General features: G+C 41.7%; 1 protein-coding gene across 2 annotated transcripts; it reads right to left on the reverse strand.

The window, feature by feature from the left end:
• Nucleotides 1-4746: 4746 nt before the first annotated feature.
• Nucleotides 4747-23555, reverse strand: braf (B-Raf proto-oncogene, serine/threonine kinase). Of its 2 annotated transcripts, XM_034112383.2 has the most exons (20): nucleotides 23382-23555; nucleotides 20991-21092; nucleotides 20615-20902; nucleotides 19822-19925; nucleotides 19404-19506; nucleotides 19149-19297; nucleotides 18355-18474; nucleotides 18125-18275; nucleotides 17479-17518; nucleotides 15485-15604; nucleotides 13821-13957; nucleotides 13607-13724; nucleotides 12844-12928; nucleotides 11718-11894; nucleotides 11580-11626; nucleotides 10929-11047; nucleotides 10707-10838; nucleotides 10410-10544; nucleotides 9981-10134; nucleotides 4747-9010 (listed from the first exon to the last, which is right to left on the reverse strand). In XM_034112383.2, the coding sequence occupies exons 1-20, from the start codon at nucleotides 23529-23531 to the stop codon at nucleotides 8988-8990; spliced, it is 2454 nt and encodes an 817-aa protein (XP_033968274.1). In that variant the 5' UTR covers nucleotides 23532-23555; the 3' UTR covers nucleotides 4747-8987. The 2 variants fall into 2 exon arrangements, with proteins under 2 accessions (XP_033968274.1, XP_033968275.1); XM_034112384.2 differs by lacking the exon at nucleotides 15485-15604.
• Nucleotides 23556-23845: the final 290 nt, after the last annotated feature.

Raw genomic sequence — 23845 nt, forward strand, 5'->3', positions numbered from 1 at the left:
TTCCTATATCTCTTCCTTAAGCCTTTCCTATATGGCTTTCCTTTATGTGGCTTGAAACACCCTGCTAAAAAAACCGTTTGCCTACTAGTGCTCTGGCTCCCACCACCCACCTGTCTCCAATATATACAATTACACCAGGTGCTCTAACCACCCAGTGCCCAAAACATGCCTTCAAAATAAAAGCATATACATGACTTTAACGTATGAGACTAACTAAGAATATATTTACAATAAACACTATAAACAGCAAGAAAATAAATGTTAAACTATTAAATAATATTAAGAGATATATAGCTCCAACACTCCCCTTAGCCCAGATCAAGAAAGAATGTAATGCAGGTAATTGCTACTGTGGGGATTGTCCTGAATGTATGTAAGTCGCTTTGGATAAAAGCGCCTAACAAATGACATGTAATGTAATGTAATAATTATCTTATATAGAAAAGAGGTTTCTATGAATCCCACCCTCAAGCATTTTTCAGGGTATGGTTCTAGGACTGGCACCAATAAATGGAGCAAGTTTCAGGAATGTCACACTTTTAGTTTGTAAGATAGCAAGGGGGGGCATATCGTGATGGCCAGGCCTGTCATAAAATGCCCCCCCCCCCCCAAAAAAAAGAGGTTTCTATGAATCCCACCCTCGAGCATTTTTCAGGGTATGGTTCTAGGACTGGTACCAATAAATGGAGCAAGTTTCATGAATGTCACACTTTTATTTTGTACGCATAGCGTATATAATAATATGCTGACAAAGACTATGTAACATTTGTAAACATATTTTGATTATTAGATGACAACTATGTAAAATTAAACAATACATTTTAAAGCACGTTTATACAGACAGGACGTAACAATAATGATTAAAAAAAAGATTAAAAAAAACAAAAACTGAAAAGGAAGTGACGAATGAATTTCGACATCTCAAATACGGAGCGAAAGTTAAACCATAAGAATCAGACTATGAGCTACCACTAAACAACTCACAGTCTGAATATTACCATTAATAAAAACCCTGAACGTTTACTTTTCGTTTTAAACATCTTTTTAAGGTGTAAACCTATGGTGTAAACGTGTCATTTAGAGGCGTAAACGTATCATTTAGAAATGCGCGTTCTTGTGACAAGGGGGGCATTTCATGACGGGGAGGCATAATATGACACAACACCGGCTCCTGCCCTCACGTGCTGCAGTCAGTGAGTGTTGCCAGGTATACTTATTATAAGCCACATTGGGCTTATCTTTCTGTGAAGTTGCTTGGTAGTAAGTAATAATGGTTGTTGCGGTTGTGAGCTTGTAGACCCGACATATATAGGTTTAAAGTGCTCATGTTCTTTTGCGCTTGTTTTCATAGACCTGGTTGCTTATTCCTTCCGCAAAAACTGGCAACCCCAGTGGCTGCAGCGTTAACACTGCATGAGAGGAGGAGAGACAGAACACTACCATTTGGATGCGATCATGGTACTTTAATGTTAATGTATAGAGTATATTTGCTTTACATCGTTTAAGTATGATTGACATTGCAAGTTGGTATTATTCAGAAGAAAAATAATTAAAAAATGTTAAAAAATCCCAACAAAAAAAAATCAGCTTGACGTCATAGGATCGCCGTAATTTAGAAATGAGATCGCATAGGTGTCTGAATCGAGATCACGATCTTTTTTCGATTAATCGTGCAGCCCTAATGCATAGGATATTCGCAAGTAGGCTAACTGCATGAAGACTAGGGAGGAGATTAGTCGGTGGGATGGTGAGTTAGTGGGGAAACTCCAATCAACAAATTAGTGTTCAACTTTGGACGCATAATAAACGTGGTGGTATCTGTCCGGTTTGTTTTTGTGTTTGTTCTCTTCTTTCGGTTTAAAGGTCCGGTGTTGTGTTCCGGTGAGGGGTCGGTGTAAATTAAGATGGCTGACGTAGAGGCATTTATTGAAGCTCCGTCTCAGGAGTCTCTTGTCACTTTCTCAAGAGAGCAGCTGCTCTTAATTGCTGAGCATTTCTCTGTGTCTATTGTCGGTGATAGAAGGGTGAAAGACAACATAAAATACTCTAATGTCGACATTAAGTGAGACATGAGTGTTTGCTGCAAAAGAAGAGGGGTTTTTGTTGAAACCTCTTTTTTCAGGCTAGTGCAAATGTTGTTGTTGCAGCTGGAACATGACAGAGTAAAGTATGCATTGGAAATTGAAAAGGAAATCACAGTGGAGCATATACGACAAGAAACTGAGAAAGCCAAGTTAGAGTTGGAGGGACATCGTCTGTCTGTTCTTGGCGCGTTGTTCGGTGAGGGGCAGGTTGAACAGGTGCCCAGGTCTCATCGTTTTGATGTTAATAACCTGCGCTTGCTGCCTCACTTTAATGAAAGTGATCCCGACACGTTTTTATTATTTGAACGTGTAGCTAGGGCTAGAGATTGGCCTGATGCGGACTGCGCTCTGATGCTTCAGTGTGTTCTCACAGGAAGAGTGCAGTCAGCATATTCCTCCTTATGTCTTGAGGATAGCTCTAGCTATAGTAAAATAAAATCGGCAGTGCTTAGAGCATATGAACTGGTGCCAGAGGCCTATCGACAGTGTGTTAGGTCCTTTGAGCAAAAACAAGATCAAACATATGTGGAGATGGCGAGGGATTTGTCTGTTCATTTTAAGCGTTGGTTAACTGCTCTTGACGTCACTACTTACTTTTGACGATTTGTGTGAGCTCATGACTTTGGAACAGTTCAAAAATATTCTTCCAGACAAGATTGCTACTTACATAACAGAACACAGGGTCACTTCTGCGGCTGAAGCTGCTGTGGCAGCTGATGAGTTTGTGTTGAGAGCAGGTTCGGAGGGCACTTTGGGGCCCTGGCTGTTTTTGAGGGAAGGAGAAAGGCTGTTGTTGGTTCATTTGGGATGGAGCCAAGGAAATTGGGTTTGGTCAAATCTGAGGTGGATAATAATAATGTTATTTGCCACTACTGTCGCGAAAAAGGCTATTAGAAGGCAGACTGTCCTGCGCTTAGAGCAAAATCTGAGGGAGGAAGATATTTTGTTGGGCCTGTTGCGTTGGCTGCTCCTGTGAAAAGCCGCGGTGTTGCCGATGTGCTTACATCCCACTTAGGTGGATCTGAGGTTTTGGCATCTTATGCTCCATTTATACGAGGCGGCTTGGTGTCATTGGTAGGTAGTAATGTCAGAGTTCCAATCAAAATCTTGCGAGACACAGGGGCTTTTGACTCCTATATTGTTGACTCTGTTTTGCCTCTGTCTTATGAAAGTGACACTGGTGACACCGTTCTGAGTTGGGGAATGGGATTAAAAGTTCTTCCTATTCCTGTTCATAGGATGTATATTGACTGTGGTCTTGTTAAGGGTGAGGTGGCTGTTGGTGTACGTCCAGCTTTGCCAATCGAGGGGATACAGTTCATCCTGGGCAACGGTTTGGCAGGTAGCAGAGTCTGGACTGATGTTCCCCCTGTGCTTTTAGTGACTGGCGGTCCGATTGAGTCAAGGTCTGAGGAGAGCTCTACAGTGTTGGCAGACGTCACGTCCTCTTGTGTGATCACTCGTGCTGTGGACAAAAACATGTTTAGAAACCAGAAGACCAAGCATTGTCCCACTAGTCAAAGTGGTCGTGGTGGCGTTGATGGTGGTCGTGGCGGCGGCAGCAGGGGTCGAGGAAGAGGCAAGGAAATGTCCTGCTATCGGTGTGGAGACTGTGGGCATGCCAACGACCGGAAGTGCTATTCCTGCGGTGGGCTTGGTCACATCCAGAGACGTTGCAGTAGGGTGAAATGTTACAGGTGTGGCGACATTGCGGTGCATTGCAGTAAAGCCAGTGAAACTAACTGCTACAACTGAGGAAACATGGGCCGTGACGGTAATGTATTGTCTGTCATACTGTTTGATAAATCGTTCTCGCTCTGCCCATCCTTTTTAAAGTGTGCTTCTCAGGTAGCTTACCTGTGTTGCTAAAGATGTGGCTGGGTGTGGGAGGAGCGGTTGGCAGTGTGAGGGTTGCAATTGTTGGTTTTGTTGGAAGTGGGGTGCCTTATGTCTTGTATTTTTGTTGTTCATTACTGGTGTTTTTTTGTTTTGTCAGGGTGGGTGTGCCGGTGGTCCTGGGGACACCGACTTTAAGGGGGTGGGTGTGACGACCCCTGCCTTGTTATCTCTGGTGTGTGTGTGTGTGTTCCTTTAAGGTTTTCCTTTTGGTCTATCTGGGATTGAGGACACCTGGCGGCTGGTAGAGGGTTAAAGGGCCTGAGTGAGACCCGCAATCTCTCTCCCGCAGAGGACCTGACCTCGGAGCAGCTACATCGCTTCGTCTTGTTTTTCCTTTGTTAGTTTTTTTTGGATTAGCTTCTGTTAATAAATATATTTTCCATATATGTTCTCGTCCTTCCCACGCGTTTTGTTATGGCCAAGAGCCAGGCCATGACAATCGTGAATGTGCTACTGTCCAATTGCATATACATGTTTTTACCCTTTTATTACACTGATATATAATGCAGTTGAAAAGGTTGTCGAATTGGGAAAAATGCTGGGTTTCAAAGGGAATTGAGATGGAAAGTCATGATCATTTTAGGAAGCTTGTAATGAAACATTTAACATCTATATTTTAAATTTGAGTGTATAGTTTAAATGTGTTCTCCTTACAGAAGAAGATGTCTCTGGGCACATTACAGTGTTACATGCTGCCACCATGTGGACGGAAAATGTTACAGTGGAAAAACACATCACCATACAAACGACACTTGAACCCAACTACAGTTTTCATGCACTTCTTTAATATATCAGTTTTTCATATTCACAACAAATACATTAAGCTCTTTCTTCTTATGATACAGCCTTAAATATTTTTACACTCCTCCGTTTTTTTTCTCAGAAGTCTGCCTATCAAAATGTCTCTTAGTTTCCGTGTCTTTATTTTGAACATTTTATAATTTGTTACATTGGTAGTCTCCATGCCTCCTAGCAAACTGACAGTATTTCCTTTGTACAACTATTTACAGGTGAAAAAAAACATTAAGCTTTTCATGATAGTTCTCAATTAAAATGAATCAATGGGTTTAAGGTGCAGGCAAGGAGAAGAGGGAGGGAATGTTCAAGAAATAAGACGAAATTCAAGAACGGGAAGTCTTGGATGAGGAGGCGGAGCATTATGTGGAGAGCCTTAGTGATGGAGCTCAGTGTGTACACCTATTGATTCTATAAAGGGTCAGCAGATACATCTGTGGCGATATTATCATAGAAAGTAATGATCTCTACAGAAAATAAATACAGCACACTTCCTGTTGAAGAGGACAAAAGCTGTGTGTGAGGCCGACAGTTCATTTTTGACCTGGGAAACGGTAATTGCCAAGATCAAACGCTCTAGAACAAGCAAGTAAAGTTCAGCCTGTATTGTCAACATCTATTTCTGAGGTTAGGAATGAACTGTAAAACTATATATCGACATTGACAGGAAGTCCTAGAAATGCTTGCTCGAAACAAAACTAAAAGAAGAAATCGGGTATATTCCTAGCCTCGAGTCTTCAATGATCTCCTTCGCCACACAACTTCATCCTTTTCTGTGTGTACCTGTCAAATGTATTGATCATATCTACTCAAAGTCTCCCTCACAACCCAAACAAGCTCAAATCTTCTGAAAACTTCCGTAACATTTCAACTCCTGTGTCTACATCGTTTCAGAGGTGTTACATGGGTGGTATGTAATACTTAATAAACTGCCTTCATTGTTTCTATGTCAGTCAAACCCCAACGCAGGAGTCAAGTATAGATCAACCAGCGTAACCATCAACATATCGGACACTCGTGAAATCTCTACCGTGTTCCCAGATCTCAGCAATAAACTTGACCACAATTATGACCAAAAATATAAACAAGAGTGGTGCAGGAATTAGTCTTAAAATCTGGAAATGAGTTAACATTTAAATACTTCCGCTTCCTCTCGTCTCTAAGTCAATGTTTTTTTTAATGAGTTTTTGGTTTGATGCCTGAAATATGGTCTGCGGTTAATACATTTTGTTCTGGGACATAGAATACATCAATAAACCCCAATGGTGAATGTCCAAAGCTTATTTGTGTCATAAAACAGCAGTTGCTAAAAGGTGACTTAAAGAGGCTAATAAACATCCTCATGACAAACGAGCAGTTTCCCTTTAGCATCATGTAGTCCCTTTATAGCCTGACATTGGTTATTTATACTTCTGCCTGTTGTAACTTAACGCTTTAAAAAAAATTAAAAGTATTGAGAGAATGTGGAGATCCCCCAAAGAGCTATTTTCTTCAATACAATGGAAAAATCCCATTGATTATAGTCAAGGGATCCTTTTAGTCGGCCTGCAAAATGTGGTCACTGCACCACTCTGATAAGACTAAAGTCGAATAAACCCAGGATATTACTGTCAAGCCTTTGCCCAACCCTTAACGCTCTGCAACCACCAGTATCTTCATAGTGACATCATATCGGACCAAAGACCATCCAATAGCCATTTGAAATTAACTAACTTCCTTTCACCAGTAGGCATCATCAGGCTTAACGCAGATTTGTGTTTGGCTATTCATGCTTTTGTCTCCCATCTTAACCCGGGTCGTATCCAGTCCAGAGATACTTGTTTGAGAAGTTTGAGAACACTGAGCTGCTCATCAAATTATTAATTGGCGGAATGTTAAAAATACAAACTGACTGGATGGTACTGTAGCTAATTTTCTTAGTCATTTTTGAAGTGTGGAACAAAAAAAAAATGTTGTTAATCACTACCTGGCCTAGTTTAAAATGCCATAAAACATGTCTTAGTGGTTCTGCAGGTCTCCCTTGAAAAAGAGATCATTGATCTCATTGGGATTTTACCTGGAGAAATAAAGGTTTTGAATTGAAATTGTATTTTCAACATGCTTCTAAATTATTTAATGAGCTACACAGTGAAAATCATTGGAGGGAATAAGATTGTTCTGGGTCAAGGCTAGCACTTTCCTACTGCTTCCCGTCTTTATGCTAGGCTAGGTTAAATCTCTGCAGTCCTTTTTCTTTCCTGAACGCACAAAGATGAGACAATAAATGTAAATAAATGTCCATAAAAGGGAGGCAACAAAACCATTAATAACATGGCTGTGGGCGGGTAAAGGATGGCATGAAAAATATCCTCGATGAATGAGAAGTCCCCCAGTGCTTGGATAGATGCTCTAGCTGTGTGCTCTACCTCCACAATTTATCAGAGCAGCAGTCTCCTTGTAGCTATGGCGACATACTCGGCTGCCGGAGGCTTTTTCTTTTAATATAAAGTCATAGATGACAACTGAGTCTTTTCAAGCAAAAATAATTCATAGGTCAGCCCCTGCAGATGGCTCATGCATTGGACGTTTCGTTTTGGGTCATCAGCTCTGTATGTCACAATTTTTTCTTCGATAAAAACAAAATCAAAACGAAAAAAGGCAAGTCGCTCATTTGCTTCAATCCATCTCTACAAAGTGCAAGTACACGAGTCACAAAGACTAAAACAAGCGTCGAAAAGAAAGACTGATAGCTTCAAATAAAGCGAAAATAAATCCATAAAACATAAATAAGTAAATATCTGCAGGCCTGCCTGTACAGAAAAAGGCAAACATTGACGATAACAAAATTAAAATAACCTGTAACAACACCTACAACCCTTAACACACGCTGGAATGAAAGAGTACATGTGCACGTGTGTAGAGAAAGTAAAGCGGTGTGATTAAAATCAGATTTTTCTTCATGACTCTCCAGAGGATCACCAGTCCTTTCAGCAGGTTAGTCAGCAGCGGAAAGCAAGTAAGGTCCACATTTGAGTGCAATATTAAAGCCACATGAAAAAGAAACAATGACACTACATGCACTTGGTTTTACAAAAAAAAAAAGTTGTAGAAAAAAACATGATAAGCAAAAAGGGAAAAGCGTAGCTGTAAAGATGCTGTGTAACAACTTACTGTACACACAGTGTAAACGCTGGGCACTAGCTCAGCTCAGACCAGGCTTGTCCAACATAATATAAACCCCTCTTGTGTAGCTTTCACCAAACATCTGTATTTTTTTTCCTCCCTGTGTACAGCTCCTTTGCTTTCTCTTGGAAATCTGCGCGTAGAACCACTTCTGTTGCTTTCACGTGAAAACCTTTGAAAAGGAGGAGTGGCTCAATCTCACCTAAAAAGGCCAATTACAATGCTGTAGCTTTCAGGACAAACAAATGAGCATTTTCCTTCCTGAAGAACAACTTCTGTCTACCGGAAATCTACACATTTGAAATCTTTGAAGGAAAATTCATTCATTCGGGTGTTGAATTTGTTTAGATGTGTATTTTGCAGAATTTGGTCTGCCCACAAATATAAAGAAAAGCCTGTGCTGCGTGACAGGAGGGATTTCTAAAATAGCTACCATTCCTTCAAAAAAAAAAAAAAAGCTCAGCATTTCTGCTAGCTAAAAATGTGAAAGAATTAAAAGATAAATCCATATTTCAAGTCAGATTCCTTCGCCTGCTGAGTTTCAGCTCGTCTCGGATGTTTTAACACCTGGCCTCATCACATCTCCACCGACGGACGGGAAGCCTCTTCTTCCGCCGGCGCTCCAAGAGCAGTCCAGGAAATGATTGGACGAGGAGCGCCCTAAGCCTCGACTTCTCCTACCTCCGTCACCACTTCCTGTTCCCTTCATCTTTCCCCCTCCAGCAGGCATCTGTGGAGTCTGCCGTCTTCTCCTCAGAACCGCACATCTTTGTGTTTTTCCTTTCTTTTCATGTGATTTTTGTTTTTTTTCCCTAATTCAGTTTTGTCTGTCGCTGTGGCCGTTTGCCTGCTGGACAGCTTTTTTGTTTCAAAAAAAAAAAAAAGGACTCCAGTGAGGCTTGCCTTCTCCAGGTTGACAGAGGAAGAAAAAAGCACATTCATTGAGACACATTTTTTCAGTTTTTTTCCGGTAATGAATGATTCCACCGCATGGACACGAGACTTTTTGAGAAGTGACGAGGGATGGACTGATGGAATCTGCAGCAATTACTTAAATGCTGAGAACTCCCCTGAAAAGTAACAAAGAGAAGAGAAAATTAGTGAAACATTACAAAAGCAGCAGAACAACCCTATTATGCTCATTTTCAGGTTCATATTCGTTTTTTGTGCCTCTACTGTGACATGCTTTATTTTTCTCATACTGCCTGTGCTGAGGCACCTCTTTTCAAATTGATTCTGGTTTCAAGGGCCTACACGATAGAGAAGCTGTGATCAAAGCAAAATAAGTGTCCAGAAGTTAATCTACAGTTTTATCTCCTCCGTTTCTGTTTGCCAAAAGGTTAAAGCCAAAAAATAAGCATTTGGACCACAATCACTTCAACTCTTTACTTTATATTTAGAAGCTTCTTGTTTTACATTTAAAGCCTTACAGCAGCTTAAAGGACATAACCCTGAGGTTTGTGATGTACTTTGAATCTGAGATATATGCAGGAAGGGTTGAGTTTCTCTTCCTGTAGCTCAAAAACAGTTAAATAAATGGCAAGTGCAAATGCTATTCATTTATTAGATACAAATTACTAGGAGAAAAAGAAAACCAACATTGATGGGAAAGGAAAACATGAGAAAAAACGTTTTAACTATAAAAAATATGCAAATATTTACACCACAAATATCTGCTTCAAGACGCTAGGATTTATTGCTGGACTCTTTTCTTTAAATAAGAGTCAAATCTGATAACATTTACAATTGATTCAGAAAAGGCTTCCTACATTTAAGTAGTTAAATCAACGATAAGTAATCCATTTACCCATACATCAGACTAATCCCAGTTATTCAGTGGTTTAGACTTTAGAGTACAAGTGAATGCACTGAATCTGTGTGTGTGTGTGTGTGTGTGTGTGTGTGTGTGTGTGTGTGTGTGTGTGTGTGTGTGTGTGTGTGTGTGTGTGTGTGTGTGTGTGTGTGTGTGTGTGTGTGTGTGTGTGTGTGTGTGTGTGTGTGTGTGTGTGTGTGTGTGTGTGTGTGTGTGTGTGTGCTCACCATAGCAGACGGCCTGGATGGGGGTTTTGGGGGAGGCGCAGGCGTACAAGCTGAAGTCCTCCGTCTGGAAGCCGGCCCGGTTTAGCGAAGGCTCTGAGGCGCTGCGGTGGATTTTGGGTAATGAACGTGCGAGCAGCTCGATGGACGCCAAGGTCTGAAAGAACACACATTAAAGAGACCGTCAGTACTACTGAACCACTAACGTTTAAGAGTGATGTGTTCGAAGCACGCGGCTCTTATCCTCTTGTAGACCTCTGGGGCCATCTGCTGGTAAAGACTATAATGTATTTTTTTTTAAATCCTGTTTTGGTTGCAATCGAGGTAAAAAAAAGAAACCTGACATTTGTTCAGCACAAAATGACCTTAATCTAGCAAATGATATGTATAGATTGACTCTTAATGAAACCGAAGCAGTTATCCGTGTCCCACCTGAGGGAAGAGAGGTCGCTCCTCTCTCTTCTTCTTCAGGCAGTCAGCCATCAGTCTCTTCATGGCTTTTGGACAGTTGCTGCGCACCTTGCTGAGGTCAGGGGACAGGTAACCTCGACCCACCATGAATATGATCTACGGGAAGAGAAGATATCAGTCATTATAATATTTTATTTGAATTGTAAACTGGGGTGTTGGTACTAATGTAAGCAGGGAGCTACGAAGCTGCATTCTGACTAACATATATAAACTGTACAAATGAGTTAGAGTTAGTGTCTGTGTGAAATGTCCTCGGACCTGGTCTCTGTTGTTGATGTTGGAATAGGGCAGTGCTCCGGACATAAGCTCGTACAGCACAACGCCGAAAGCGTAAACGTCTGACTGGAAGCTGTAGGGATTCTTGTCCTGCAGCCGGATCACCTCTGGAGCCTGAGAGAGAGAGCACAGGTTGCTTTTATAACAAAAGATCCCAACAGTTAAAACTTAGTCAAGGGCCGATAGTAGAGTTCGGACACTGACCATCCACAGAATGGAGCCGGACAGCTGTTCAAACTGGTGGGAGCCACTCCAACGGGACTTGACTGTAGCCAGACCAAAGTCCCCAATCTTCACCGTCAGATCCTCGTGGAGGAAAATATCTGGGAGGAGAGGAGGTTAAGGACACACACCCTTCTTAGTGTAAGACTTCCTCGAAATGCCAAAGTCCTCAAAAATTCAATGTGGTGATTAGCACAAGTGTTTCGGCAGCAGAGTGCAGAGAGACTATATGAGAAATATACCGTTACACTCCCTTGTTTTTTGGTCTTTTATTCTACAAACATTTGCTCTTGTAGCACGAGTAGAAATGCAATCCAGAATCCAAACCAGATGTCCAAAACCTTACAGTGGAATGCTACAATGATATTTCTATGAACTGTTCCCATACGGTGTGCATCTCCTGGTCTTATCGCTCGATACGATTGGCCACCGCTGAGCTGCGTTTAAGTTAGACTTTTAGATTTTTCTGGAAGCCCCAATGCTCTTCCCCGACTGAAATTCTTTGGAGGACTGGAGTTTTAGATCACCTGGCGTAAAATGTTTCTCCTTGTCTAACACCCAACTTAAAAACTCCATTTTATTTTTGTTTGGACTGACAGACCTCTGCCTGAAGACGAATGAGGGAAAGGATACTGTTGCTCTTCAGATCTCTGTGGATGATTGATTTGGCGTGCAGGTAACTGAGGAGGAAAAGGTGAAAAAGGGTTATTAGAGCGACTACACGCATGGTTCAATCTGAATGCTTTGGTATTTTCTTCGAGGGGAACTCACTCCATGCCCTGAGCCGTCTGCCGGGCGATGTCGATCAGCTTGATCATCTCGAACTTGGTCTCGATGATGTGCAGGTGGTGGTACAGACTGGAGCCTTCGCACCACTGGGCCACGATGGCCAGCTGAGGCTTGGTGGTGTAGCCCATGAAAAGCAGGATGTTCACATGACGCGTTTTCCTGGAGCAAACGCACAAAGTGGGTGAAAATACAGAACCGCTGCACTTTCTAATATCTTTGTCCTTTAGGGTGATACAATCCGTAATGTAATATTAAAGTATAAGGGGCTGCACATATGGCGCGATTCAAGCACACTCTAAAGTATTTCCACTTTTGGGGTCCCCATGTGATGAGGAACAACCAATCAAAGCCGACAAATATCACTACCGTAAAGATCAGTCCTCTGCAAATATGGAGAAGTTTTTTGTGCGGGTGTATTGTTAGCCAGATACTTTCATCTATATTCATTTTATAAGCACCTCTGCTGTTATCCTTAAAGGTAGGGTAGGTAAGAATGGAGAACCAGCTTGAGTGTGCTAGAATTTGAAAGTACACAACCGGAAAAAAAATCTGCCCATTCCTTCAGACTTCCTTACAGAGCCCCTCCTCCAACACACACGAACGCACACACGACCAATGAGGGCACGAGATAAGTTGGTGCCCGAGATGGAAGGCTGACAGGCAGGTAGGCCATCCAGTTATCTGCCGCGGGCCGAGGCTTTTTACAGCGCCACGGTTTCCACAGATGAAATATTTGTATATATTTATTGTCAAAGCATTTCATTTATTCATTGCTATCGGGATGTTAAGCATTCCATGGAATATAACAGAAAGTGTTTCTGAAGAGAATTACCTACCCTACCTTTAATGTCCTGTGATCTCGTATCAACCACACAGAGCAGAAAAAGCAGAGCCACAAACACTGCAGTCAACATTTTAATACGACTTTTAAAAAAAACTACGCCTGGAAGAAGATGGTGCGCTTAGACTTTAAGGGTCGCTTAGCAATGTTTGGCGCAAGCTGCCTCGGACCAAGTGCCTCTTGTCTTTGAGAAGGTAAAATAAACGTTATGTGTCCCCTAAAGGAGCAAAGTAAACAGATATACTGAGGGTCGGGGGCAGAAGTTACCTGAGGACTCCCACTTCATTCTTGAAGGCCTGAAGCTGTTGTGGTGTGGGTGCGGTGACGTTCAACATCTTCACTGCCACGTCACCTGAGAGGAGACAGGGAAAGCGTCAGTCTAAATAAGTTGTTTAAAAAGATGTTTAACAAACACTACAATGTTAGAAGTTGTTACTGACTGCCTGGACCTACTACAAATGTAAAACCACTTTAAAATGTATTTTACACATATTTAAACCTCTAATTAATAAAAAACCTAGTTTTAAAAGGCTTCATGGGAATCATCATTTTTTTTACACGCATTTCATACTGGTACAGTTGTGGAAAAAAAATAAACATTGGTCTTATATTCAGACCAATAAAAGGTAGTGACAAAGTGTTGCATTAAACATGCTATCTTTATCAATTCTAAAGGATTTAAATCAACATTTGTCAACCAACATCCATTTAGACTCAAACCAAAAATGCATTTCTCATTATTTTCTAACCCTGAAGACATAACTCACATATGGTATAGTTTATATTTTCCAAAGCTCAATTAGTATGTTTTCTGCGAACGTAAATAATAATAATAAAAATAAAAGGAAGAAACAACAGATAACTTCTAGTGAGTACTTGACGGTGTATGTTTGATTGACTAATAATAAACTGCATTTGTTTTTAATGGTAATGCAGAGTTTTTTTTGTATTATTACGACAGAGTGAGTTGATGACTAGAAGACGTGTGATTCAATGCTACTGATTTAAGAGAGTATAGCTTTGGTCTTACCATGCCACTTTCCCTTGTAGACGGTTCCAAAGGAGCCGGAGCCTATCCTCTGCCCCAGAGTGATCTGACCCTCGGGGATCTCCCAGTCGTCGCTGGAGTCCCTCCTCCCCAGAGTTTTCTGTTCCACACGGCACTCAGTCAGCACACACACACACACACACACACACACACAACCAACTGTATTCAACCCTCACTATCCTCCACAGCTCCTCACCATTTTATTGCGGTCCTCGGACGACGACGACGACTTGCGCTCCCTCTGTTGGCACGGCGACTTCTGTGCAATCTTGACATTGGTCAGAGAGCCGGGTAAAGAGGCAGGGGGCGTGGCCGACAGCCCTGCGGTGGAGCCTGGAGGGGGATCGGGGAGAAGGAGAAGGGAAAAATAAAAGAACAGAGGTAAGGTGGGTCGGTTAAAAGGAACAGAGAGGAGATTTGGCAAGTGGGGATTGAGGCCTCTGTGTGTGTGTGTGTGTGTGTGTGTGTGTGTGTGTGTGTGTGTGTGTGTGTGTGTGTGTGTGTGTGTGTGTGTGTGTGTGTGTGTGTGTGTGTGGACACATGCAGAGGAGACGTTGGGGGGTGCTTGGTTGAATGGCAGTTAATGGTTTTGCAAAGCACAGGATTTTATGATTTTGATTGGGATATATATTTTTTAAATCCTCTGGAGCAGAGAGAGGAGTTGTGGATTATTGTTATTGATTAATGCATCAGTGTTTCTTAGGGTCAAAAACAATAAACTCTGGTAGGGGAAACACTGAATGATTATCATTTATTTCAAATGATTATTTCAAATTATATGCTCAGTTCTAATCTCAGTATTAATGCAACATTTAATCATTTAGAGAAAGGACGTTTTTACCTCTATTCATTAATTTAGCTGGCTACTTGTCAATCGTTGGACGAAAATATAGTAAGCTGTAGTTGACCGACAATGATTTGTTGAGTTCGAGAACAACCAAAAAGGAGAATTCATTTAACTTGATCCCAACTTGATTTTAGTATCTACTAAAAACAACAGTAAATTCATTCAAGTACAACAGCCTACATAGAAAATGTACAGGTACGAATAGCTGTGAATTAAAGTATAGGTACATGCATGTAATGTAAAGTAATAAGAATGATATGATAGCTCATGGTAAAGCTAACTTTGAGCTAGTCAAGAGTTACTTAAGGCTTGTTGCCTTAAATAATGTTTAAGCCATGTAATTTAAATTATTTTGTGCAATATGAAATTGTTTCAAAAAATGAAAGTTAGACACCATCTGAAGTTTGTGACTTGTCTGCAGTCAGCAGCTACTTTAACAACAAAAGAACGATGTAAGAAATAGAGCCCCATTTTGGGATGACACAATTATTTAGTAAAATGGACACTGTCAGGAGTTTTCATTAAAACTATGTCTTCAGCAGAATGTAGATTCACTTGAGATAAGCATAGGAATATTATTTTTGGTTAACTTACCCTTTAAATAACTGATGTCACGATGAACATGATCTTTTTTAAGTCAAGCAGCCATCCAAACAAATGCAGTCATATGTGTGTGTCATTATCAAAGACTATTTTGATGCATTTTGAATGAAGCATGAATTTGTACTAGTGTGCTGTCATTAAACAGAGCTAAATAATTAGTGATCGATTATTTGATTAACATGACTTTATCAACGGAGCATTTCACCAGTGAAGCCACCATCCACTAAAGAGTGTGTGATCAGAGTGGCTGTGAGATATCTGTGTAACCTGTCAGGTGTGTAGAGAGAGGACATAAAGGGGAAAAGAGAGATAGAGGCGGGGCACAAACAGTGGATGGGGTTGGTGTGCAGGGAGTTGGAAGGTAGGGGTATGGGGGCGGAGGACACAGTAACACACAGAGGCCTAACTACCTCGGAAAACAGGCTCTGGCTCAAAATCAAACACTATGTCATTGGGGTAGGAGTATAGGAGGGGGCTTGAGGTCCGTGTTCGGTGCTTCCTCAAGCAGCGGGCGGGGTAGGTCGGGGGGGCTGCAGGGCAAAGAGAAACAGACAGACCATCACTGCTACTCACCCTGCCCCTCTCACCTCTCACTAACAACTAACCATGGTTACATCTAAAAGGCACATGTGTCAAACTCAAGGCCCGGGGGCCAAATCAGGCCCTTGGTGGATTTAATTTCGGCCCGCAGGATAATTTCTAATTACTTTTAGATCTGGCTCGCCGGTATATTGCACGCACACCTTCACTCAGTGCTGAGGGTTTCCTCTGCTCAGAGCCTGACCCCAAACATTGATGAACTTGCACCCAGGATGAGATGCCAAGTATCTGGCTTGAACTATCATCACAGAGCAGCACACTGAGTTTCAATGGATGTTTCCTTCTGTACTTTTTCTCTCACGACAACAGGGCATGTTTGGTTCTTTCTTTGAGGGAAATAGTTTTTTTGAAGCTGTTGTTGGCCTGTGGGAAAATGTAATCATAAAAAATGACTCTGGATAAGCTGCAGATAGAGCCATAAGACATGAATGCAATTGATTATTACAAATTTAATTTAATTTAATTATTTGTTTTTATAGGCAATCATTTAAGCATTGTTAGTTCCAGGTTTAATATGTGCAATAAGTTCATTTCAATAAGTTTTGCAATAAACATTATAGACTATTATTTTTATAATATTTGTTTTTATATATATATATATATATATTTAATGGGAATAGCCTAGCTTAGCATAAAGACTGGCTACTGCTACATTTTACTTAAAGATATATGTAAAACACTTAATTGTCAACATTTTGGAAACAGGAAATAGTCCTTTTTGTTTTCTTTCCTGAAGTGAGATGAGAAGGATCTTATGTCTGTGTTGTTGTTGTTGTTGTTGTTGAGAACATGTGGTTAGCCTAGCTTAGCATAAAGACTGGAGGCAGGGGAAACAGCTAGCCTGGCTCTGTCTAAATTCAGGAAACAGACTTCTAAGATCACTCAATTCAACCTTTTATCTTTTTGGTTTAATCCGTACACAAACTGAAAACTCATTTGTAGCTTCACCCACCAACTAAGATGTTTAAAATGGTTGTTAGATGTAGTTAGCTTTGCAATGAAAAGCGATACAATATTTCAGATGCTGATTGATCTAGCAGACAACTAATGCCTTGGCTGGTGATGTCAAATGTTGCTTGTCTAATCATTGTTTACACAATCAGCAACGTGCATTAATTAACTAATTGCAAGTTATCTGTTAGAAGGATATCTTCAAATACTTCTGGTACTAAGTAACGATATGTATAATAACCTTAGTTAGTACCTTAGATAGTTGGACTACTTCATTTACTTAAACAAATTGTTAAATGAAATCTGTGTGCCACAGTTGTATGCCATTATAGATATTTCAATGTGGATTCATATTTATATTGAAACATTTCTAGGACCTTTTGTATTATTGAATACCACATTTCGGGGATTATACAACCAAGGCAGAGACTATTTTCAAGGACTTTTAAGTACCGTTTCTGAACGACAAATATCAATCATTTTTACATCCCAAAGAATACAACCTGCTATTGATTTATAGATAAACAATTTATTTCCCTGAACCTTTCATTTAGTTTAACAATTTATCAGCTATGTAAATTCCTCCCTTGTATCAGGAGCTCAAAGACTACAAAAATAATAAGGGGGTCTGCTGAAACCCTGACCCACAGATCTGAGTAAACACGTGTGCCCTCCAGCTACCGCTCTCACTGACCGATAACTAAAACAGAACAGACACAAATTATTGGGTCTGAACTTCACACACACACACACACACACACACACACACACACACACACACACAAAAGACCAAGAGCACGCAGACGCGGGATGGTGGGAAAAGTGCACAGAAGTCTCCGACTGTGATCCTTACCTCCATCCGACCTTGGCAAGCACTGATCTCGAATCAGGTCCTGAAAAAAAGAAGGGAAATTAATAGTATTTTCACAGAAACAACATTTACTGTACTGCATTGTTGTCCCTTTAACCATTATCACAGGAAATGTAGCAGCTTGAGGTGTGTTTTCAGAATGAATGCAAGAACTAGGTGTGTGTTCAAACTGAATGTGAATTGATCTAAAACCGACTTCACATGGACATTCCCAATTTGAATGGGCCAAAATGTATCACACAAGTTTTTTTTATTCTTCTACTTTAAGAACTTCCATCTAGCTCGTGTTAAAACGAGTGTGACACAACACACAGTAGGGCTATCAATTTCTAAAAGCTACATTTCCCATTTTGCACAATAAACCACATTTGTATTTATTGACAGTTTTTCACTGGCATCACCTTTAAAGAACCGGTGACACAAGTCTAAGGGATTTTTTGAGGATTATCTGGTTGTTGTTGTTGTTGTTGTTGTTGTGATGAATATGTGTGAATGCAGTCACTTCAGAAATAACAGCTGCTAAAATATAATGGAAAGATGGGGGCTAGATAGTATAAGTGCAGCTTTGAGTTGGCTAGCTCAATTCATAGTAAATGGTTGAGAAGAGTTGAATTGGGAGCAGACTCACGTCGATGTTGACAGGCTCGATGGTGTTGATATGGACGTTGGGGGCCGAGGACGAGCGGTCCCGCTGGCCAAACTGGTTGCGGTGGTCCTCCTCACTGGGCCGGAAACTGGAAGGGATGGGTATGGACTTGGACGGGGAGTGGCATATCGACCTGGAAAAAAACAATGTCGTTGAAATGCTGCAGTAGCACATGTGAAGGAGAATGACTGATGTGGAGGTGGAGGACTCACCCGGTGGAGTCAGATGGGGGAAGTGACGGACAGGCCTCAGACACGGGGGTGGTGCCCTCGGAGCAGACGTCCTCCTGGGTGAACGGGTGATGCTCGAAGAACTTGGACACTAGCAACAAGCTGCAGAACACACATCAGGGGAGAGTCTTTTATCTTGTACGTTTTTGGATAAACACCCATCACAAGCCAGCGTCTTTACATGCAGTGAAGATATCTTTAGTTAGTGTCGTTGTGTCCCTGGGCAAGACACTTCACCCCAAATTGCTCCTGTGGGGATTGTCCACAGTACTGAATGTATGCAAGTCGCTTCGGATAAAAGCGTCTAACAAATGACATGTAATGTAATGAAGTGAAAAAACGTGGCATTTTTAACAAATTCCTTAATTCTGACAGACATGTCACTTAATAACAAGATCATAGTATGGTTTGGCGACGCTGAATAAATGCGAAATGTTGTGCCATTTTTGCGGTTTATTTTGAAAATTCAATTGTTTGCCTTGTCGAGATATCAATTAGTTAACAAATTAGTTAGTTTCATTGAGCGGGTGGCATCATGTATGGCAGCCCCCGTCTCTGTATGAATGTGTGTGAATGCTGAGTTGTATATGTAAAGCGCTTTGAGGGGTCGCAATGCTGGAAAACCACATTATAAATGCTGTTTCCTGTTTAACCTGAGCTAATATATAGACAATCAAAATGTTTGGGCCGACAGTGGCCTGAAGCACTACATTGTACATCAAGTTTGATCTCAATCTGGTTGCTGCCTCATGCCCCCCCCTGTGTGTGGGACTTACTCTAGTTGGTCGTAGTTGACACACATGAGGGGGACCTCAGTGCTGCACCGCTGGTGGAACTTATAGCCACAGGTCTGACAGCGGAAACCCTGGAACAGCAGCTTTCTACAGAAGTCACAGAAGGCCAGCGTGAAGAAGGTCTTCCTGACCTGTCAATCAAACACAGAATCAGAACAAGCACAGAGTAATACGGATTAGATTATTCAGTAGATAATATTGGAGTCATGATCTGACATTTTTTCCAACAGTACTTACAAAGTTGTGTGTGGTGAGCGGCACATTCTCCAACACTTCTACATGTAACTCCTCTCCTGTCAGCCAGGAGATGTCTGTGTCCCAGCCAATGGGCTTGTTCTCTCTGAAACAGGAAGTGGAGATATGAGGGTGAAGGTCTGCACCTCAGACTGCAGCGTATTGAAATGTACGCTTTTTTATCAATCTCCAAAAAAAGCCTTTTGAAGCCCGCTGCTGCTGTGTCTATATGTGTTGGGTATATTTCTGACACTGGCCAAAAAAAAGGAAGTATAACGGACATGATCCAAATCTATTCAAGAACGTTTATATAGTAGTAAATTATGTATTTAGAAAGACCAATTTATAGAGTAGTCATCGAAAACGGCCACCATTCCAGGGTGACAGTTTTAAATAGATGATGAGTTAGCTACACACTTACCCGTCCTGCACCCTGTAGACCGCACAGCACTCTGGGATGAGGCCTCGCATCATCAGAGCTTTCTTCAGCGAGTCTCTCACAGTCATCCCACAGCGGGCCGGCACCTGAACACAACACAACAGAACTCAAAGGAGGAGCCAAACACACCAAGTCTAAAACTTTGACTGCAAAGGTGGCGTGGAAATGTTTCTTCTTCCATTTATACTGGTTTAATCACAAACCTGCAAAGAGACAAAAAGCTTAGACTATAAAACTAATGTTGGAATATGCAGGGCTACTCAGCTCCAAAACTCCAGCATATATACTCCTTAACCCAGTGAACCTATACTTTACAGATGTTAACTTTGATTTCTCTAGCCTGAACAACATCAATAATAAAATGATTCCCCCAAAAACACCTGGGCTGTGCTCAGTACAAAATGACTTTCTTATTCATATGTGTGTATTAAACTCAACAGGACATCAGTATAGGAGCCTTTTGACACAGATAGACACACACGGCCAAAGCTAGCCATGCATTTCTTTAAAAATGGTTAGAGAGGAATACATTTGGTAAACAAGTGGTAAGCATCTATTTGTGTCTTTACATCGCCAAAAAGAAAATCAATAATATAAAAAATAACAAAAGGATCAGCTATATCATTTTCTGTTTTCAGAGGTCTTTGTTCAAGATAGATTAAGACCATTTAAACCAACACTAATTTATTTTCAAATTAAAAATAAATGTTGTTTTAGCTTCAAATAATCTTGCACAATACCAATTTTTCAAATCCACATATGAAATCCGACGTACCACTGTTCTCTGTTTGTTGGGCAGGAAGACCCTGACGATGGGCTTCTGGGGGGAGCGGGGGTTAGCTCTGCTGGCGTCGAAGGGGGTCTGCAGGACAGCCAAGGTGTTGGGGGCCGAGGGATAGGCCTGAGCCCCCCCTGTGACCCCACAACCTCCCATGGTGACCTCCAGAAGGGATGGCATGGGTTCAGGAGAGCAGGATAAGTCTGTGCCGTTGCCCATGGCCTCCAGCAGCTGCTGCTCCCTCTGCTGTAGGGCGTCCAGTTTACTGGTGTACTCCTCATAGGCCTGACAGAGATCACACACCACAGATTGAACAACCTCCATACCTGAAGTGACACTTACAAGATGTACTGCATTCATTAACTCGTCTTACCTCGAGATATATGGAAGGAGGATTGTGTTCACCCCCAAACTTGTCCAGAAGGGCCTCTAAGTGTTCTTGTGTCAACTTTATCATCTGTTTGATATTCCAGATCTGTGAGGAAAGAGACCAAACAATATTTAGAAAATTCATATTCAAATTATGTGTGACCTTATGCCAAAGCAGACACTTCTGTACATCATTTGAAATGGTCACTGTGTCACATTGGACAGTAGTCAATTATTGCAATGACGTGGCCGAAATCAATGGCAAACTAGACGTTGTACCTGGACCAATAAGAGCTTTCACAACTTGAGTCCAACAGGTGAACAGGAAGTAGACGTTGATGACCGGTGAGATCTTTTATGGACCGATCCATCTACCCAATGTATTGTTTTTTATATTTAGCACACAGAACATATCTCTTGACACATTTTACATAAAGCAGGTCCAGAGCATACTCTATAATATGACCCACAATAGGACCTGCTAAATGAAACAAGAGAGGAAGCTGAGGTAGCTCCGCAGCTAGCTGTTAGCTGTTAGCCGTTAGCATGACAGTTTTATCTCATACATGACACTGTGTTTGTTTGATTTGATGGAAAAACAGATTGGCTATCTAGACTTTACTAAGTATGGGAATCAAAAGTCAGAGGCATGCAATTCAAAGTAATCAGAGAACTATGAACTGGTTTTTGTTTTTGATGCTTTCCATATGAGCAAGAACAACGACGTAAAGCCATATATTACAAGTAAATATAAGACCCATTTTTCGAAAGCCATATTTTTTGGGACTTTCTGACCCTTTAGAAAGTTGAGAGCACATGTGTCAAACTCAAGGCCTGGGGGCCAAATCAGGCCCTTGGTAGATTTAATTTCGGCCCGCAGGATAATTTCTAATTACTATTAGATCTGGCCCGCCGGTATATTGCATGCACACCTTCACTCCATCCTGAGGGTCTCCTCAGCTCAGAGCCTGACCCCAAACATTGATGAACTTGCACCCGAGATGAGATGCCAAGTATCCGGCTTGAACTAGCATCACAGAGCAGCACACTGAGTTTACATGGATGTTTCCTTCTGTACTTTTTTTCTTGCGATATCAGGGCATGTTTGGTTTTTTCTTTGAGGGAAATTGTTTTTTTGAAGCTGTTGTTGGCCTGTGGAAAAATGTAATCATAAGAAATGACTCGGGAAAAGCTGCAGATAGAGCCATAAGACATGAATACAACTGATTATTTAATGTTTAATGTTGTTTTTATTGGCAATGATTTAAGCATTGTTAGTTGCAGGTTTAATATGTGCAATAAGTTCATTTCAATAAGTTCTGCAATAAACATTGAACCAGTCCGGCCCTCGACTAGTACCCATTTTTTTTTTTTTTTGGCCCACTGTGTATTTGAGTTTGACCCCCCTGCTTTAGAGTCATCATGAATGATCCAGATTGACTGTTTTGATACTGCATTTCCTTCTGTTTTTATTTATTTTAGGACATCTGACATTACGTTATTTAAGATATCATTATATACAAACTTTTGCAAATGATGCTAAATGTGACTGTTAGTATTCTGCTAATGTGATGGTCCATCAGTGAGGCCTCTGACCTGCTGACTGGAGACAGATATCAGGCTAGGCTACATGGTCACTGTGTATCAAATGATGAGGTCACAGCCTGACTGGTGGTTCCGCCTGTGCGTGTGCGTGCGTGTGCGTGTGTGTATGTATACCTGGGGGCCGTGATTGTAAAGCCTGTAATATAAATAAAAGTAGCATGTGTAGCTAAATTACACCTCGAAAAAAAAAACACAAGCACGACTTGAGGTAGCCTCCTCCACCCCCTCCATCATCATCATCCTCATCATTATCACCATCATCACCACAACATTGAGGTAAAGGACCTCAGAGGATTTGTGATGCAAACTTTGGCCGCATTAGAATCCAATAAAAAGGCATTAGTAGCAGTGTAATTGCGTGTCTTTATTGCGTCAATAGCGGTGTGTGTGTGTGTGTGTGTGTGTGTGTGTGTGTGTGTGTGTGTGTGTGTGTGTGTGTGTGTGTGTGTGTGTGTGTGTGTGCTGTGTTGGCGCACCAGGCTACAGCTGCAGTGAGCCTGGAAGACGGAGCCAGGAGCGAGTGGAATAAAGCAGGCCCGAAATAAACACAGGCTCCGCCGAATGAAACCTCCTGTTCACATTAATATGTCGCATTTTCTCGGAAGCTGTGAAAGCATAGTGCTCAAATTAGTGGTTCATATGTCGCACATCGTTTTCCCCCCTGCACTGCATCCCCCACGAGCCATGTTACAGCCGGTGTTTCCTGAAGATTTACATCCAATTACCTCCGCTCGGAGCCCGTGCCCCATTCCCCAGCTCAGAGCCGCTACCCCGCCGCCGGAGCGCTTACCTCCTCATCCTGCGGACCTCCGGGGATCCCCTCCGTACAGGAGGAGGCCAGGCCGGCACCCAGCTCCTCCAGGCCCGGCTCCCTACCCGGCTCCGCAGAGTCTCCGTTAAAGACGGGCGGTGGGGACTCGGCGCTGCTCAACGCCGCCATTTTAAACTGCGAGGAACTGAGTGGAAAATAATAGAGGGAAACGCAGGATGGTGCTGAGGACAGGAGGGGGAGACAGAGAGACAGGAGGGGGAGACAGAGCACAGGACGGGGCTTCGAGCCTCTGGACTGCATGGGTAGCGCAACACTACTACAGTTGACTTGGCAAAACAAATATTTTATCATTTCTTACCAATGGTCAGAGGTGGGAAGTAACAATTCTGAGATATTTGTACTTCCATTTGATGCTACTCACTTACTCCACTAGATTTATTTTGTACCTTTAGTTACTTTACATATTTGGATTAATATATTGT

Source organism: Pseudochaenichthys georgianus, chromosome 23, assembly GCF_902827115.2.
Source record: "Pseudochaenichthys georgianus chromosome 23, fPseGeo1.2, whole genome shotgun sequence".
Lineage (NCBI taxonomy): Eukaryota > Metazoa > Chordata > Actinopteri > Perciformes > Channichthyidae > Pseudochaenichthys > Pseudochaenichthys georgianus.

Bases quoted from the DNA above. Each gene is read 5' to 3' on its own strand.
- braf (XM_034112383.2), bottom strand. From the start codon at position 23,531: ATGGCGGCGTTGAGCAGCGCCGAGTCCCCACCGCCCGTCTTTAACGGA. The intron at 19,926-20,614 runs GTACGTCGGATT...TGTTGTGTTCAG, and splicing joins CCAACAAACAGAGAACAGTG to GTGCCGGCCCGCTGTGGGAT. The intron at 9,011-9,980 runs GTGAGCACACAC...GTTACTTTTCAG, and splicing joins CATCCAGGCCGTCTGCTATG to GGGAGTTCTCAGCATTTAAG.